Source organism: Schistocerca americana, chromosome 8, assembly GCF_021461395.2.
Source record: "Schistocerca americana isolate TAMUIC-IGC-003095 chromosome 8, iqSchAmer2.1, whole genome shotgun sequence".
Classification (NCBI taxonomy): Eukaryota; Metazoa; Arthropoda; class Insecta; order Orthoptera; family Acrididae; genus Schistocerca; species Schistocerca americana.
The window spans coordinates 96,405,969-96,421,991 of record NC_060126.1 but is presented as its reverse complement, the minus strand read 5'-3'; the positions used below and the strand labels follow the sequence as shown (position 1 = coordinate 96,421,991).

The window sequence follows — 16,023 nt, the reverse complement described above, 5'->3', positions numbered from 1 at the left end:
GATACGCCTGGGCATTGAGTCAAACAGAGCTTGGATGTCGTGTACAGGTACAGCTGCCCACGCAGCTTCAACACGATACCACAGTTCATCAAGAGTAGTGACTGCCGTATTGTGACGAACCAGTTGCTCAGCCACCATTGACCAGACGTTTTCAGTTGGTGATAGATCTGGAGAATGTGCTGGCCAGGGTAGCAGTCGGACATTTTCTGTATCCAAAAAGGCCCGTACAGGACATGCAACATGCGGTAGTGCATTAGCCTGCTGAAATGTAGGGTTTCGCAGGGATCGAATGAAGGGTAGAGCCACGGGTCGTAACACATCTGAAATGTAACGTCCACTGTTCAAAGTGTCCTCAATGCGAACAACAGGTGACCGAGACTTGTAACCAATGGCACCCCATACCATCAAGCAGGGTGATACGTCAGTATGGCGATGACAAATACACGCTTCCAATGTGCGTTCACCGCGATGTCGCCAAACACGGGTGCGACCATCATGATGCTGTAAACAGAACCTGGATTCATCCGAAACGTTTTGCCATTCTCTGCACCCAGGTTCGTCGTTGAGTACACCATCGCAGGCGCTCCTGTCTGTGATGCAGCGCCAAGGTAACCGCAGCCATGGTCTCCGAGCTGATAGTCCATGCTGCTGTAAACGTCATCGAACTGTTCGTCCAGATGGTTGTTGTCTTGCAAACGTCCCCATCTGTTGACTCACGGATCGAGACGTGGCTGCACGATCCGTTACAGCCATGCGGATAAGATGCCTGTCATCTCGGCTGCTAGTGATACGAGGCCATTGGGACCCAGCACGGCGTTCCGTATTATCGTCCTGAACCCACCGATTCCATATTCTGGTAACAGTCATTGGATCTCGACCAACGCGAGCAGCAATATCGCGATACGACAAACCGCAATCGCGATTCGCGATAGGCTACAATCCGACCTTTATCAAAGTCGGAAACGTGATGGTACGCATTTCTCCTCCTTACACGTGGCATCACAGCAACGTTTCACCAGGCAACGCCGGTGAACTGCTGTCGTATGAGAAATCGGTTGGAAACTTTCCTCATGTCAGCACGTTGTAGGTGTCGCCACCGGCCCCAACCTTGTGTGAATGCTCTGAAAAGGTAATCATTTGCATATCACAGCATCTTCTTCCTGTCGGTTAAATTTCTCGTCTGTAGCACGTCATCTTCGTAGTGTAGCAATTTTAATGGCCAGTAGTGTAGATGACAGAAGCTCCCAGACATCTGCAGCTGGCTTAAAGCGGCCACTTCGCGCATCCACCTCAACCAGTCACATAAAGCAATTCCGTATATGTCCCTACGGTAATGCCTCAATGTTGTCGCAGTTCTGTAGATGAGTATTGTTTTTGCCTGCAGCTGCTTACACTTCTCACTTCTAAGCTGACAGAAGCTTTTCCGATACAAGGGATCTTTTCTGATGCGCTGGATGTTACATGCAAAAAAAAAAAAAAAAAAAAAAAAAAAAAAAAAAAAAAAAAAAAAAAAAAAAAAAAGAAAAAATCTGGAAGGTTTCTGAAGCGTGTCACTTCTACACTTTAAAATTGCACGGATAAGTTCAAACTATGCACGAATGTAGATGAACGGATAAAGTCAAAATGAAATTTTTTATCGAATAATCTTGATCCGTTGTGTTGCGTGTAAATTACGTTCTTACATGAACTGAATGCGTGGAAACAGTTTAAAGCGAACAAAATAAATTAAAAAATGGATTCTTTCGATAAATCTGAAAACTCGCTTTCAAAAAACCTAGCTCCATTCGGGTTTTACGTGCGAAAAACACGTATTTGTCATTTTTTTACGCACGCCACTTCTATGTTTCAAACGTGAGCTAATCGGTTTAAATTTTTTTAAGAAGGTACGGAAATACAGCACCTAATGGTTGTCCTGTTGTTTTGTGACAGCTTTATCCGTTGCCACGATATAAGCAATATCCAGGTCTGAGAAACAATAAAGAAATCTATACCAGATCACTCATCGGCCGAGTCAACAAATATCTACATCGATTGCCAATCTATGGCGGCCTAGTGTCAGAATTACGGTACAGTAATGGGAACCAGAATGAAAAATGTTCCTATCGGAGCACAGAAAAAGGCGAATATGTGCTGGGCGGAGTCAAGGATGTAAAAGAAGGGAGCTAACTTTTCCACTTATTTGGAAGCTTCAAAGACGTTTAATCAAAAAACCTTGAAATACTCCCACTTTTACGAGTTAACCCTACTTTCTTAGCGCAGTGACATCTCTTAGCTGCAAGGTGCTGGCACATCGTCATATTGGAATTTATAGGCTAAAGTTCCTGATCATGTGCCCAAAATCCAGAAGATTCGCCAGCCATAGTAAACAATATACAATATCACATGGCCGGAGAGCATACATGTAATAAGTAAAATAGTTTTTAGGGGCGACATAAAATTTCTGGCGCTGGGTTTGTTCCAGGGCAGAGAATAAAATAATTTTGATATCTGGATTTGGGGAGGGGGGGGGGGAGGTGATCACCTCCCCGAGACCATTTCTTTCCCAAACTCACCCCTTTTTACATGTATGGTGAAGGATGTTATAAGAAACAGACACAAATTTATATGCTTCTCGAGAATGGGAGGAATCTATAATATAAAGTATCCGAGAGTGAAGGTCCATGTATAATAGAAACTGCACCTGAGTGATTACGTGCCGGCACGGGTGACCGAGCGGTTCTAGGCGCTACAGTCTGGAACCGCGCCACCGCTAGGGTCGCAGGTTCGAATCCTGCCTCGGGCATGGATGTGCGTGATGTTCTTAGGTTAGTTAGGTTTAAGTAGTTCTAAGTTCTAGGGGACTGATGACCTTAGAAGTCCCATAGCGCTCAGAGCCATTTGAGCCATTTTTTTGATTACGTGTGCATCCTAAACTACAGACATCAAAAAAGATTTTGCGTCACCTCGGTTCCGAGAGTTACGGAACCTGTACAGAAAATTGGATTAGAGATCAACATAAACATCATTTCCGCCATTTTTATTGCTCACGAAAAAAACACATTGCATGTTGTACCACCATACAGCGAGACCTTCAGAGGTAGTGGTGCAGATTGCTATGCACACCGGTACCTCTGATACCCAGTAGCACGTCCTCTTGCATTGATGCATGCCTGTATTCGTTGTGGCATACTATCCACAAGTTCATCAAGGTACTGTTGGTCCAGATTGGCGCACTCCTCAACGGTGATTCGGGGTAGATCCCTCACATTGGTTGGTGGATCACATAGTCGATAAACAGCCCTTTTCCATCTATCCCAGGCATGTTCGATAGGGTTCATGTCTGGAGAACATGCTGGCCACATTATTCAAGCGACGTCGTTATCCTGAAGGAAGTCATTCACAAGATGTGCACGATGGGGGCGCGAATTGTTGTCCATGAAGGCGAATGCCACGCCAGTATGCTGACGATATGGTTGCACTGTCGGTCGGAGGATGCAATTCACGTATCGTACAGCCGTTATGGCGCCTTCCATGACCACCACCAGCGGCTTACGTCGGCCCCACATAATGCCACCCCCAAAATAGCAGGGAAACTCCGCCTTGCTGCTCTCGCTAGACAGTGTGTCCAAGACGTTCAGCCTGACCGGATTGCCTCCAAACAAGTCTCCGACGATTGTCTGGCTGAAGACATATGCGACACTCATCGGTGAAAAGAACGTGGTGCCAATCCTGAACGGTCCATTCGGCACGTTGTTGGGCCCATCTGTACCGCGCTGCATGGCGTCGTGGTTGCAAAGATGGATCTCGCCATGGACGTCGGGGCCGGCCGAAGTGGCCGTGCGGTTAAAGGCGCTGCAGTCTGGAACCGCAAGACCGCTACGGTCGCAGGTTCGAATCCTGCCTCGGGCAGGGATGTTTGTGATGTCCTTAGGTTAGTTAGGTTTAACTAGTTCTAAGTTCTAGGGGACTAATGACCTCAGCAGTTGAGTCCCATAGTGCTCAGACCCATTTGAGCCATGGACGTCGGGAGTGAAGTTGCGCATCATGCAGCCCATTGCGCACAGTTTTGAGTCGTAACACGACGTCCTGTGGCTGCACAAAAAGCGTTATTCAACATGGTGGCGTTGCTGCCATGGTTCCTCCGAGTCATAATTCGTAGGTAGCGGTCATCCACTGCCCTTGGGTGGCCTGAGCGAGCCATGTCATCGACGGTTCCTGTCCTCTTTACTCCTCCATTTTCGAACAACATCGCTTCGGTTCACTCCGAGACGCCTGGATCAGTTCCCTGGTTGAGAGCCCTTCCTGGCACAAAGTAACAATGCGGACGCGATGAAACCGCGGTATTGACCGTTTAGACATGGTTGAACTGCAGGCAACACGAGCCATGGACCTCCTTCCTGGTGGAATGACTGGAACTGGTCGGCAGTCGGACCCCCTCCGTCTAATTGGCACTGCTCATGCGTGGTTGTTTACATCTTTGGGCGTGTTTAATGACCTCTGTGAACAGTAAAAGGGACTGTGCCTGTGATACAATATCCCCGGTCAAAGCCTATCTTCAGGAGCTCTGGGAACCGGGGTGATGCAAAACTTTTTTTGATGTGTGTATAATAACACGTTGTGTCACATTGCACGACATGACATTGTGTTACTTTACTTCACGCGATGCATTATACTACATCAATGGGTACTAATACTGGCAGGTAAAAAAGTGTGAATATATCAAGATGTTTTGATTTAACATAAATGTCTTTGAAGCTACCAGATAAGCCGGAAAGCTAGTTGCCTTCCTTCAAATCCCTACCTCCAAACAAGACATATTCGCTTGTTTTCTGCCACGACAGTAGCATTTTTCATTCTGGCGGAAAATATTCGTATTTGTTTACTGTCAAGGAAATTTATTGTTCTTTTCCTATTTAATAAAAAGAAATTCAAAGCCAATACATTCCCTCTTGTTTCAGCGATTTTCTACCAATCATATTTCTTTTGTCATCAACGTTATATTCCCTTCAGATCACACCATCGCTGCCCGCCCCTGGTAGCTGAGTGGTGCTGGCACGGTAGCTCAGCGTGTTCGGTCGGAGGGCTGCTCGCCGTCTGTAATTAAAAAAAAAAAAACTGAGTAAAGGAATCGACGATCAACTTGAACGCATGTCTTCTGACGTCCACCCAGACCAAATGCAACGAACAATACCGAAAAAAGTGAAAAAGAAAAAAAAAAGAAAAGAAAAGAAAAAGTGGTCAGCGCGACAGACTGTCAATCCAAAGGGCTCGGGTTCGATTCCCGGCTGGGTCAGAGATTTTCTCCGCTCAGGGACTGGGTGTTGTGTTGTCCTAATCATCATTTCATCCCTATCGACGCTAAGTCGCCGCAGTGACGTCAAATCGGAAGACTTGCACCCGGCGAACGGTCTACCTGGCGGGAGGCAGTAGTCACACGACGACTACTCCATCGCTCACGCAAATCATGCCAACAACAAAAGATAGAAGACGGAAGCTTTCTGTAGTGCTAATGCTAAAGCGGAGAGGACGTGTAGTTCCTTTGATGGTTCACTGAAAGAGCGGCCGCCAACAGAACACTAGTGAATTTGAGCCGAACACGACTGAATACAGTTCGCACGCACTCGTACACCGACCTTTTATGCTGCTGCCCGTTCGCTCCAACCAGGCGTAAGTGCACTAGTCTGCGCAGGGAGTCGTTTCGCAGACTACTGGCTTTCTTTGTTTTCTCACACAAAGTGCCAGTTATGCAAAGCAGCTGATCTTAGATTAGCTCAAAAATGAACTGGGAAATATGTGTTACATAAATGTTAAGATTATCTCCTCTTGAGCAATGATTGACTTTAACTAACCAAAGGTTGCAGATCATGTAAAATTTTCATTGCATTCATCAGTTCACAACTAGTGACTCCGCAAAAGAACAGATTTTGGGCAAATGCAAGTTGAAAAGCTACAAGTAATACAGAAGTTGTTAACATTACGACGTCGCTAAAGTTCGAATTAGTTTTCTAAGTCTATAACGTTAGGTTAAAGAGAATGTTGATGAATTAAGTAACGAGTGCAGATACTTATTCCCATAATAATTCTCGATGACTCGTAATGTGAAAAAGTAAGATAAGCAAACTATAACACTTTTCATTGAACAATGAATAATATGAATTTCGGCAGCAGCTAATAATGACTGAACGTCTCTATCCGAAAATTCTCTCAAGGCTTGAATAGCTGTAACTACACAATTAGTATTCAATTTTTAACTACCAAACATTTGTTTAAGCTGCTGTGAGAACTGCACGCGCGCTGACGTAAGTCAATAAGCAGTCACATTTATTGGCCAATACGTAGCCTAAATGTAATTGTATGTAGGTGACAAGTCAAGCGTACACCATCTCCAAGACGACCATGCCCAGTAAATCACTATGATGGGCAAAGTAACCATCAGGTTGACGGCAACTCTACTTTAAGCAAACAATACGAATGTACAGCTCAGCTATTCTCTGTGCCGATAGTTTCTTAAGCGTTGAATAAACATGGCTTTAAACCCGAGAACTATCGAAACTATCGTCCGCACGGAAAGCAGCCTAAATCGATGACCAGTATGAGCATTTTCATTACGTTCAGCAAAATTCTGCAAACTCGTCATGATGCCACAGTCGCCACCAGAGTGTACTCGCCTTCAAATTGTTCGCATTCAAGGCCAGTGCCAGGTTTCTTGGAGAAGTCTGAGAAGTTTTTTGCACTTATTTGCCTCTTTGCATACAACAAGAAACCTTAAATAATAAATACTGTATACATACGGTGTATGTGATAAATATCCGTGGTCAAAGAGCGAGAATAGTACTGATAGCTGATTTGGTGGTGTTGTTAAACATGCCTGATAATTTAGGTCAACTCTGAACCTCGTTCAGTTGATCCAAGTTTAATGTTATATATTACGCAATGAATTTGTGACCTGAGTTCATTTTCTGAACAAACCAGGAAACCTTACTGTCTGATCCTCTTCAATTTCCTTGCAGTATTTTAAAGTCACCTCCTGCAACATCTATTTATTAAAGCAGTTAGAAGCGCAACTGAAACAAAAACTCGAAAAAATTGCTTTAAAGAGTGTTATTAAGTACAAAATATTTGGAGCATTTTAACAGAGCCGCCAGCAGTTGAGCATGTAGTGCACAAGTCTTGTAAACATTAAGTCGTTGATTCGATTTTCACTAGTAGCGGCCTGTTTAAATTTTATATACATTATCAAATAAATTTAATTAAAAATTCTGAATCATTATTATTTATTAAAATAACATAATTCATTTTAAATGACTAATCACATGAAAAGAAACTAAAATTGATATGCAATGACGAAATTCCTTGTTCTTAAATTAAAGAAATTGTTTATGTCAGTAATATACCGTACTGTTGGATACTAGAAATAATATAGTATTTTATTTTCTGTTTGGTATTTCACATTTCTCAACCAGATTACTATGTATACTCGCATTTTCATGTGATTAGTAATTTAAACTAAGAAGACGCGATTTTTATTAAAAAATGTATTTGTGATGACTCGCTAAGGTATAAATGGAGATCCACATATGTGGATCTCAAATCTCATTTATAGTGAAAATGTACTAATCATTAGCCGGCCGCGGTGGTCTAGCGGTTCTAGGCGCGCAGTCAGGAACCGCGCGACTGCTACGGTCGCAGTTTCGAATCCTGCCTCGGGCATGGATGTGTGTGATGTCCTTAGGTTAGTTAGGTTTAAGTAGTTCCAAGTTCTAGGGGACTGATGACCACAGATGTTAAGTCCCATAGTGCTCAGAGCCATTTGAACCATTTTTTTACTAATCATTGCCATGTATTTTCTTTCCTCATTCACCAATAAACACATTTTGTTCAGCAGAATAGATATTTTATTTGAGATAGTAAACTCTATCTCCTAATGCACACAGAAAATAGGATTATTAATGTTAATATTTCTGAAATATATGATCTCCAATTTAGGTTTTTGTTGATGTTCTAAAGCAATTTCATAAATGTAAGTAAATAATAATCACACAATAATTTGTGGCAAGTAATAATTTGCTACTGCTGGTAAATAATTCTTTATGGTACATTTTATGATAAGCCTCAAAATAGTTATTTTTCACAGTACATAAATACATTTCACATTTGATCACATGTCTCGTTATCTTTGAATTGCAGCCATTTTGGAATTTGAGGCATTCCTTACCTCAACGAATTTTGGTAGTTTGCCGACATTGTAACACCTAACTTCTGAAACTGGTTGCAACACAACTCTACCTGGCTTTTCATTCATATATTCTGCAGCATGTACATCTGCACTGTCAGAGAAACTGACTGTACAAGGACATCCGCTTCTCCTGACTAGTGGCTCAACCTCTTAACATTGTTATTGCTCACGTGTCAGTTTCATCGACCTCAGCAGGACAATCTTTAGTCAAAAATGAGAATTCCTATCCTTCCTAATCAGATAATTCCGCAGTGCTGTCATTAAGAAGAGTTTCTAGTTGCTCGTCAGAGTGTAGAAATAACAGCTATTTCAATACTCTACTATCGAGAACCAAATTGAAATTAACAAATAAACATTATGACCTGAGATCCACATATGAAGACCTTGAGAACATGGCTTATTTTGTAGTAACGAACAAAATTACATAGATCTGAACTAATTCTCAACAACATGAATAGTTTCGAATGTTGTGTAAAAAACGCAGATTCTCAGTCTAATATGTACGTATAATAATTATTTAGGTACCATTTCCATTTGCAGACGAAACCATTTTCTGCGTACAAACAGCTGTAAAGTAACACACCAATTGTTCTTTAAGGGGTAATGTGCCCTGGTTTTGCAACTAAGAACTAGAAAGTCCACACTGGCAGACCGTCGTTATATAGCCCGAAAAATGCGCCAGTTTGCGGAGAAAAAATATTAATTTCCAGCTGTTATTGTCCAAGTTTCGCTGCCACGAAGTACCGACGGTGTTGCCATTGTTTTGTAAAACTTTATTAGGGATTTCTTTCTCACCTTTTCATTCGCCTCATTAATGAATTTCTCACTTTTTTGTACCTCATTTTTGTTTGTGAAAGGCATGGTATTTCCCAAGAAGTTGAATTCATTCAGACTTTTGTTGGGGTTGACATTGTCGTGCTGCTTCATGATATCGATACCGGGGCACTGGCCTTCAAATCCTGAAAGTACACTACTGGCCATTAAATTGCTGCACCAAGAAGAAATGCAGATGATAAACGGGTATTCATTGGAGAGATATATTATACTAGAACTGACATGTGATTACATTTTCACGCAATTTGGGTGCATAGATCCTGAGAAATCAGTACCCAGAACAACCACCTCTGGCCGTAATGAAGGCCTTGATACACCTGGGCTTTGAGTCAAACAGAGCCTGGATGGCTTGTACAGGCACAGCTGCCCATGCAGCTTCAACACGATACCACAATTCATCAAGAGTAGTAACTGGCGTATTCTGACGAGCCAGTTGCTCGGCCACCATTGACCAGACGTTTTCAATTGGTGAGAGGTCTGGAGAATGTACTGGCCAGGGCAGCAGTCCAACATTTTCTGTATGCAGAAAGGCCCCGTACAGGACCTGCAACATGCGGTCGTGCATTATCCTGCTGAAATGTAGGTTTTCGCAGAGATCGAATGAAAGGTAGAGCCACGGGTCGTATCAAATCTGAAATGTAACGCCCACTGTTCAAAGTGCCGTCAATGTGAACTAGAGGTGACCGAGACGTGTAACCAATGGCACCCCATACCATCACGCCGGGTGATACGCCGGTATGGCGATGACGAATACGCGCTTCCAATGTGCGTTCACCGCGATGTCGCCGAACACGGATGCGACCATCGTGATGCTGTAAACAGAACCTGGATTCATCCGAAAAAATGACGTTTTGCCATTCGTGTACCCAGGTTCGTCGTTGAGTACACCATCGTAGGCACTCATGTCTGTGATGCACCATCAAGGGTAACCGCAGCCATGGTCTCCGAGCTGGTAGTCCATGCTGTTGCAAAGGTCGTCGAACTGTTCGTGGATATGGTTGTCGTCTTGCAAACGTCCCCATCTGTTGGCTCAGGGATCCGTTACAGCCATCCGGATAAGATGCCTGTCATCTCGACTGCTTGTGATACGAGGCCGTTGGGATCCAGCGCGGCGTTCCGTATTACCCTCCTGAACCCACCGCTTCCATATTCTGGTAACAGTCATTGGATCTCTACCAACTCGAGCAGCAATGTCTCGATACGATAAACCGCAATCGCGATAGGCTACAATCCGACCTCTATCAAAGTCGGAAACGTGAGGGTACGCATTTCTCTTCCTTACACGAGGCATCACAACAATGTTTCACCAGGCAACGCCGGTCAACTGCTGTTTGTGTATGAGAAATCGGTTGGAAACTTTCCTCATGTCAGCACGTTGTAGGTGTCGCCACCGGCGCTAACCTTGTGTGAATGCTCTGAAAAGCTAATCATTTGCATATCGCATCATCTTCTTCCTGTCGGTTAAATTTCGCGTCTGTAGCACGTCATCTTCGTGGTGTAGCAATTTTCATGGCCAGTTGTGTATGAAGATAACCGAGAAGGTCAAGTCCCGTAAGGTCGCCTAGTGAGACGAAAATTGATCTCCAGTCAGCGACATTCATGAGAGCGCTTCTCGTGCTGACCGCTGGTGACAGACGCTCAGGCTCGCCCTGGCTGCCTTACAGGAGCGCCGAGAGCTTCGAGTCGTACCTGTCGACGATGCCGTGGCTGGCGGTGGCCTACGAGGAGGCGGAGACGCGTCGCGAACTGGCGGCGCTGTTGCGCGTCCAGGGCATCCCGGCGCTGGTGCTGCTGCACGCCGCCGACGGCAGCGTCATCACCGACGACGGCCGCGCGCTCGTCAACGACGACCCAGACGGGCTGGTGAGTGACCTTGCAAGCGAGACGTCACACGCTGTATCGAAGACGGAAAGAGCTGCCTACCAACTTCCGTTATCGTTCGGTTCACAACATGCGAGACGAACATGACGTTAAAAACAATAACGTTTACCACATACGGGGAGAACTGGACGTCACGTATATATTTTTTTTTTTTTTTCAACTGCAGCATACGTTAACCTAGATGTTTACGTTGTTTATAAATACGTAAAGCTCTGCATTCATGTGGACTGGGCTGTGAATAAGGGAGAAATTAAAGTGTTGGCAAGAACTAACTGTGAAACTTATAGAACACACCAAGCATGGTGGCGCAGTGGTTAATACACTGGACTCGCATTCGGGAGGACGATGGTTCAATCCCGCGTCCGGCCATCCTGATTTAGGTTTTCCGTGATTTCCCTAAATCGCTCTGGCAAAATGCCGGGATGGTCCCTTTGAAAGGGCACCGCCGACTTCCTTCACTAATCTGATGAGACCGATGACCTCGCTGTTTGGTCTCTTTGCCCCAACAACCCAACCCAACTTGTAGAAAAAGATGTACCATTTTTTGTAATATGCCTTTATCAGCCGCAAAAGTGAGACTACCTACACAGATTTACAGGGGAGGGGGGGGGGGGGGAGAAAATGACTAGTTTCACGAGTTGCTTCATAATTAGAAATGATGGGTAGTAGTAGTGGTGGTTTTACAAATAACTTATTAAATAATGTAATGCCACACTGTTCACTCATATCTCACTATCAGTCACTGCACACACACACACACACACACACACACACACACACACACACACACACACAGGCGATTCCTGCGCTATTTTCTTTACTGCAACTTCCCATTTGCTGTCCTGAGAAACTGAGTCAGTATCCCTTTATAATGAATGAGATGTTGAGCTCAGAAAGAGGAAGAGGTGTTAGTATTATGTTATGCATAGCTTCGAAGTAAGTTTTTCTAGAAAAGGAAAAAAAAAAAAAAAATAAGGAAAAAAACATAGTGTGAAGGTGTTATGTGGACCGTTGGATGTTTTATAATCATTATAATTATTTATTTGTATAACCTTTTTTTTACCAAACCTCTACTCTTTAATCTAAGTATTCCCTCAATGTGTAAAATGTATTGCATTTTAAATAAGTGTATTTTTGCAGTTTCTTTAATCTCTTTTGGTAATTTATTGTAAAGTTTTATTCCTTGGTAGAAAACGCTGTTTTGAGTTTTATGTTTATTTTCTCTTGGTAAACGTAAGTTGAGTCTAGCTCTTGTTCCATGGTCATGGACAGAGCTGTTTGTGAGTAATTACCATTGTTATTTTTGATGTGTACAACTGAATGGTAAATGTATTCACACAGACCAGTTAAAATCCCCAGTGTTTTGAACAGATCTTTACAATGAATACTATTTTTGGTTATTATTCTTATGGCTCTTTTCTGGAGATTGAAAACTGTGTTCATATTTTGTGCATTTTTCCCCAAAAAAGACTGCCATAGCTAAGAATTGAATGTACATATGAACAGTATGTAACTAAAAGACACTGCATGGTACACACTGATGATAGGATTCTAAGGGCATAACATGCTGATGACATTCTGTTTGCAAGTACCTTTGTGTATTCACACCATTTCAGCTGAGAATCAATATTCATTCCTAGAAATTTTGCATTCGTTACATAATCTATAGAGGTGCCATCTACATTTAATTTAACATTGTCATTTTCCCTCTTCAAACTGAAATTCATGGCATTAGTTTTATTTATGTTTAATGTCACTTTATTGCTTATTGACTAATCGTAAACTTCCTTGAGAGCTTCATTTCCTTTCTCTGCAAGGAGTTCTCTTGTTTCTTCAGTGACTATAATATTGCTTTCATCATCGAAGACAATTGTTTCACCTTGAGTGACCCTACTGGGAAAGTCATTGATGTGTATTAGGAATAGTATTGGTCCTAATATGCTATCTTGCAGAACTCCCATATTAATGTATTTTGGTTCTGATAAGTGTTTTACTAGATCTATTTGAAGTATGTGTTATCCCTACTTTTTGTACCCTATCTGCTAGTTATGTTCGAAACCAGCCATTACCTACCCGTCTTATCCCTAATACTTCTCATTTATTTTATAGAATCTTGTGGTCGACTGTGTCAAAGACCTTAGAAAGATCAAAAAATATGCCTGTAACACACTAATGTTTGTCCAGAGCATCAAGTACAACTTTTGTGAATTCTGTTATGGCTGACTCCGTATTTTTGCCACCTTGGAAACCAAACTGTGATTTTCTTAAAAGATTGTATTTATTCAGGTAAGTCATTAATCTGTCTTTTGTAATTGCTTCTATTATTTTTGAGAATGGTGACTGCAGGGAAATGGTCCGGTAATTTTCTGTGTCTTCTGCATTACGTTTCTTAAGCAAAGGTACAACTCTTGCCTGTTTTAACTGCTCTGGAAATGTCCCTGATGTGAAGCATTCATTTATTGTGATTAGTCATTCTAGCAGACAAATAAAAGCAGCAGCTTACTTATATTATGTCTGTTTCAAAAATTAAAGGATCTCTTGAAAACAATTGGTAAAATCTGTTGTGGCAAAATTATGAAAAATGCCATGTTTTAGGTTCATGATGTACTTTAATTGAAGAAATTTTTGTTTGGCAAAGGAGCATGCTAAATGGAACAACTACAGATATCTTCAATCAGTGGTAATACTCAGAAAATCAACATCCAAATTCTCACAAACGGTATGATTACATAACATTATTAACAAGCTAACTGCTGCACCATTCAGAGACCTCTTCAATATAATATTAACAAACATTTAGGTTCTGCCAGTCAACTTTTTGTAGTTGCAGCTATTCAGCATTTTAGTTTACTTGTTATACATTGATATGCTATTATCTTGAATCCTTCTTAATTCATCAGTTCCATTTCATTAATTTTCAAGTCATGTTTTGGTAAGCACAGCACATCTCTTTGATATTCCACTTTCCCTTCCATTTCAAACGAATATATTAAATGAATGTGCTACTTTTGGTCTGCTTGTAGCTCTTTCAGTAGCACCTGATTTACTCTGCAGGTCTGGCTTTCACAAGAACTGCTCATAAAATATGTATAGTGAAAACATTGAGATTGATTGGATGCAGCTTTAGGTCACACTGAATTATTCTGGAAATTGCCCATTAAGGAAACCTCTTATCAGAAGTCTTCCGATGCAGACTCTTTCATGTATGATGTGACTGAGTTAGGGTCAATGCATCAGCCACACCCATACACAAATGCCAGTCTCCAGTCACTCTCCAGCTCCAACAGTTAAGAAGTATCATATTATGCTTCATGTATTTTCATAATGCTGTGAAGAGCAATTTCAAATTTACCAGATATCCTGAATTGTGTTTTAGTGTAAACAATTTCCAGCTATTGTTACACTACCTTTTTGAATTATATTTCCCACCAAAAAGCCTAACCCACAGATAGAAAAGCTGAGGCCTGAGCTCGGCTTAAAAATACTAGTTACTTGCTGATTAACTGGGTTCATTCAGACACCCTCACTCCAGCTTACTAATTAGCAGTAATACTTATTACAAATTCTTTTAACACTTTAATTTACCTTATCCCTGCACTGCCAGACTACTTATTAAGTTGTGGGTTTCTCTGAATACTCTTGTTTATAATAAAACTACTGACACTGTAGCAGCAAAAAGATCAATTAATCGAGTGTGACTGGTGAAGTACACTCCTGTACACACAGACTATCTTTGTGCTGTTCTTGTTTGGTTTTTTGAGTGTTGTATCGTGTTTTTTTGTCTTTGAGAAATAAAAGTGGTTGTTAGTGCATCTGAAATTAGTGTGGGTAGGTAATGTTATCCCTATAATCCTTTTCTTCTGCTATGTACAAATCACATCAAATTTTTGAGATTAGCTTCTTTTCTTCCAGTACTCTGTAGCACTGCCAAAAATTACCCAACGTTACTCAGATCTCCTGTTCACTAGGCAGATGCACTAACCACTATGCCACCTGGGGCATAGACGCTTTGCACAACTACATGTGCTACCCTAGCATGTCTCGCTCCTAATTCCAAATTCCCATTCACACCTCAGCCCACTTGGTATTCCTCCTCAACTTCAACAGCACTGCTCTCCAACTGAATTGGACTAGCAGCTCACCACTGATTGAAAAGGGGGTCCTGGCTGAAACCCAGGCACAGGCGCTTTAATGAAATGAAACTATAAGATGCTAGTCCAACACACCTGGAGAGCCTCTGCAACATTGTTTGAGTTTAGGGGGAACACCAAGTGGGGTGAGGCATGAACGAGGAATTTGGACTGAGGAGGGAGGCTTGCTTGTGTAGTCAGTGCATATACCTAGTGTGCAGGGGGCTCGGATTTGAATCCAGGCCTTGGGACAAAGTTCCATTTGTCACTTTAGTCTGCGTATGTACATTATTTACAAAAGGCAATTAAAATTATTTATAAAAGATAATGTCAATATTACTTTAATGGGAAAGTTGTCTGCATTAAATAATTTTATTTATAAAGGCTACTTAACAAATGATTATGTTTACTACAACAGAAATGAAGGTGAGGCTAGGTTAATCCATAACCAGTACCTTTAATCAAATTTTCATTTGAAATAACATTTTAAATCACATTTGCTGACCTGAATATAAGGGAGCAAGACCCAAGAGAACTCAAAATTCTGTATGCTTTTCACATTCTTCAGAAAAGTGGGCTTAAGCTGTAATAAAAGCAAATTTGTTAATATGCCACATGAGAGATTAAATATAATTTTTTTTTTTTTTTGTGATCCTTCTTTGAAAAAAGATTAAAGTATGAATTTTGCAGAGACTCAAATTTAGTAATGGAAATGATCTTATGATGAAGAGAAATTGATTGTACATTCATGACTGAACCTCTGGCCGGATTCCTATTCACACTGTCTCTTTTGTCCAGGAGGAAGGTCCTTGGAACATGACTCTATAAAAATCAGACATGGAGATAAAATATTGCATAAACAATACTAGCAACACTTTCATAAGAGTCACAAAAATTCTCATTAGTACAGACCTAAATCTAAACCTTAGAGTTCAATTTGTAAGATGTGATACCTGACCTGCA

General features: G+C 41.8%; 1 protein-coding gene across 1 annotated transcript in view; it reads left to right on the top strand.

The window, feature by feature from the left end:
• LOC124545504 (nucleoredoxin-like) overlaps positions 1-16,023 on the top strand; it is a 247,508-nt gene that overhangs the window by 216,674 nt on the left and 14,811 nt on the right. The window contains exon 3 of the mRNA XM_047124447.1: positions 10,714-10,912. Within this exon, the coding sequence (XP_046980403.1) occupies positions 10,748-10,912 (165 nt within the window). The 5' untranslated portion in view covers positions 10,714-10,747. The remainder of the gene's footprint in view (positions 1-10,713; positions 10,913-16,023) is intronic.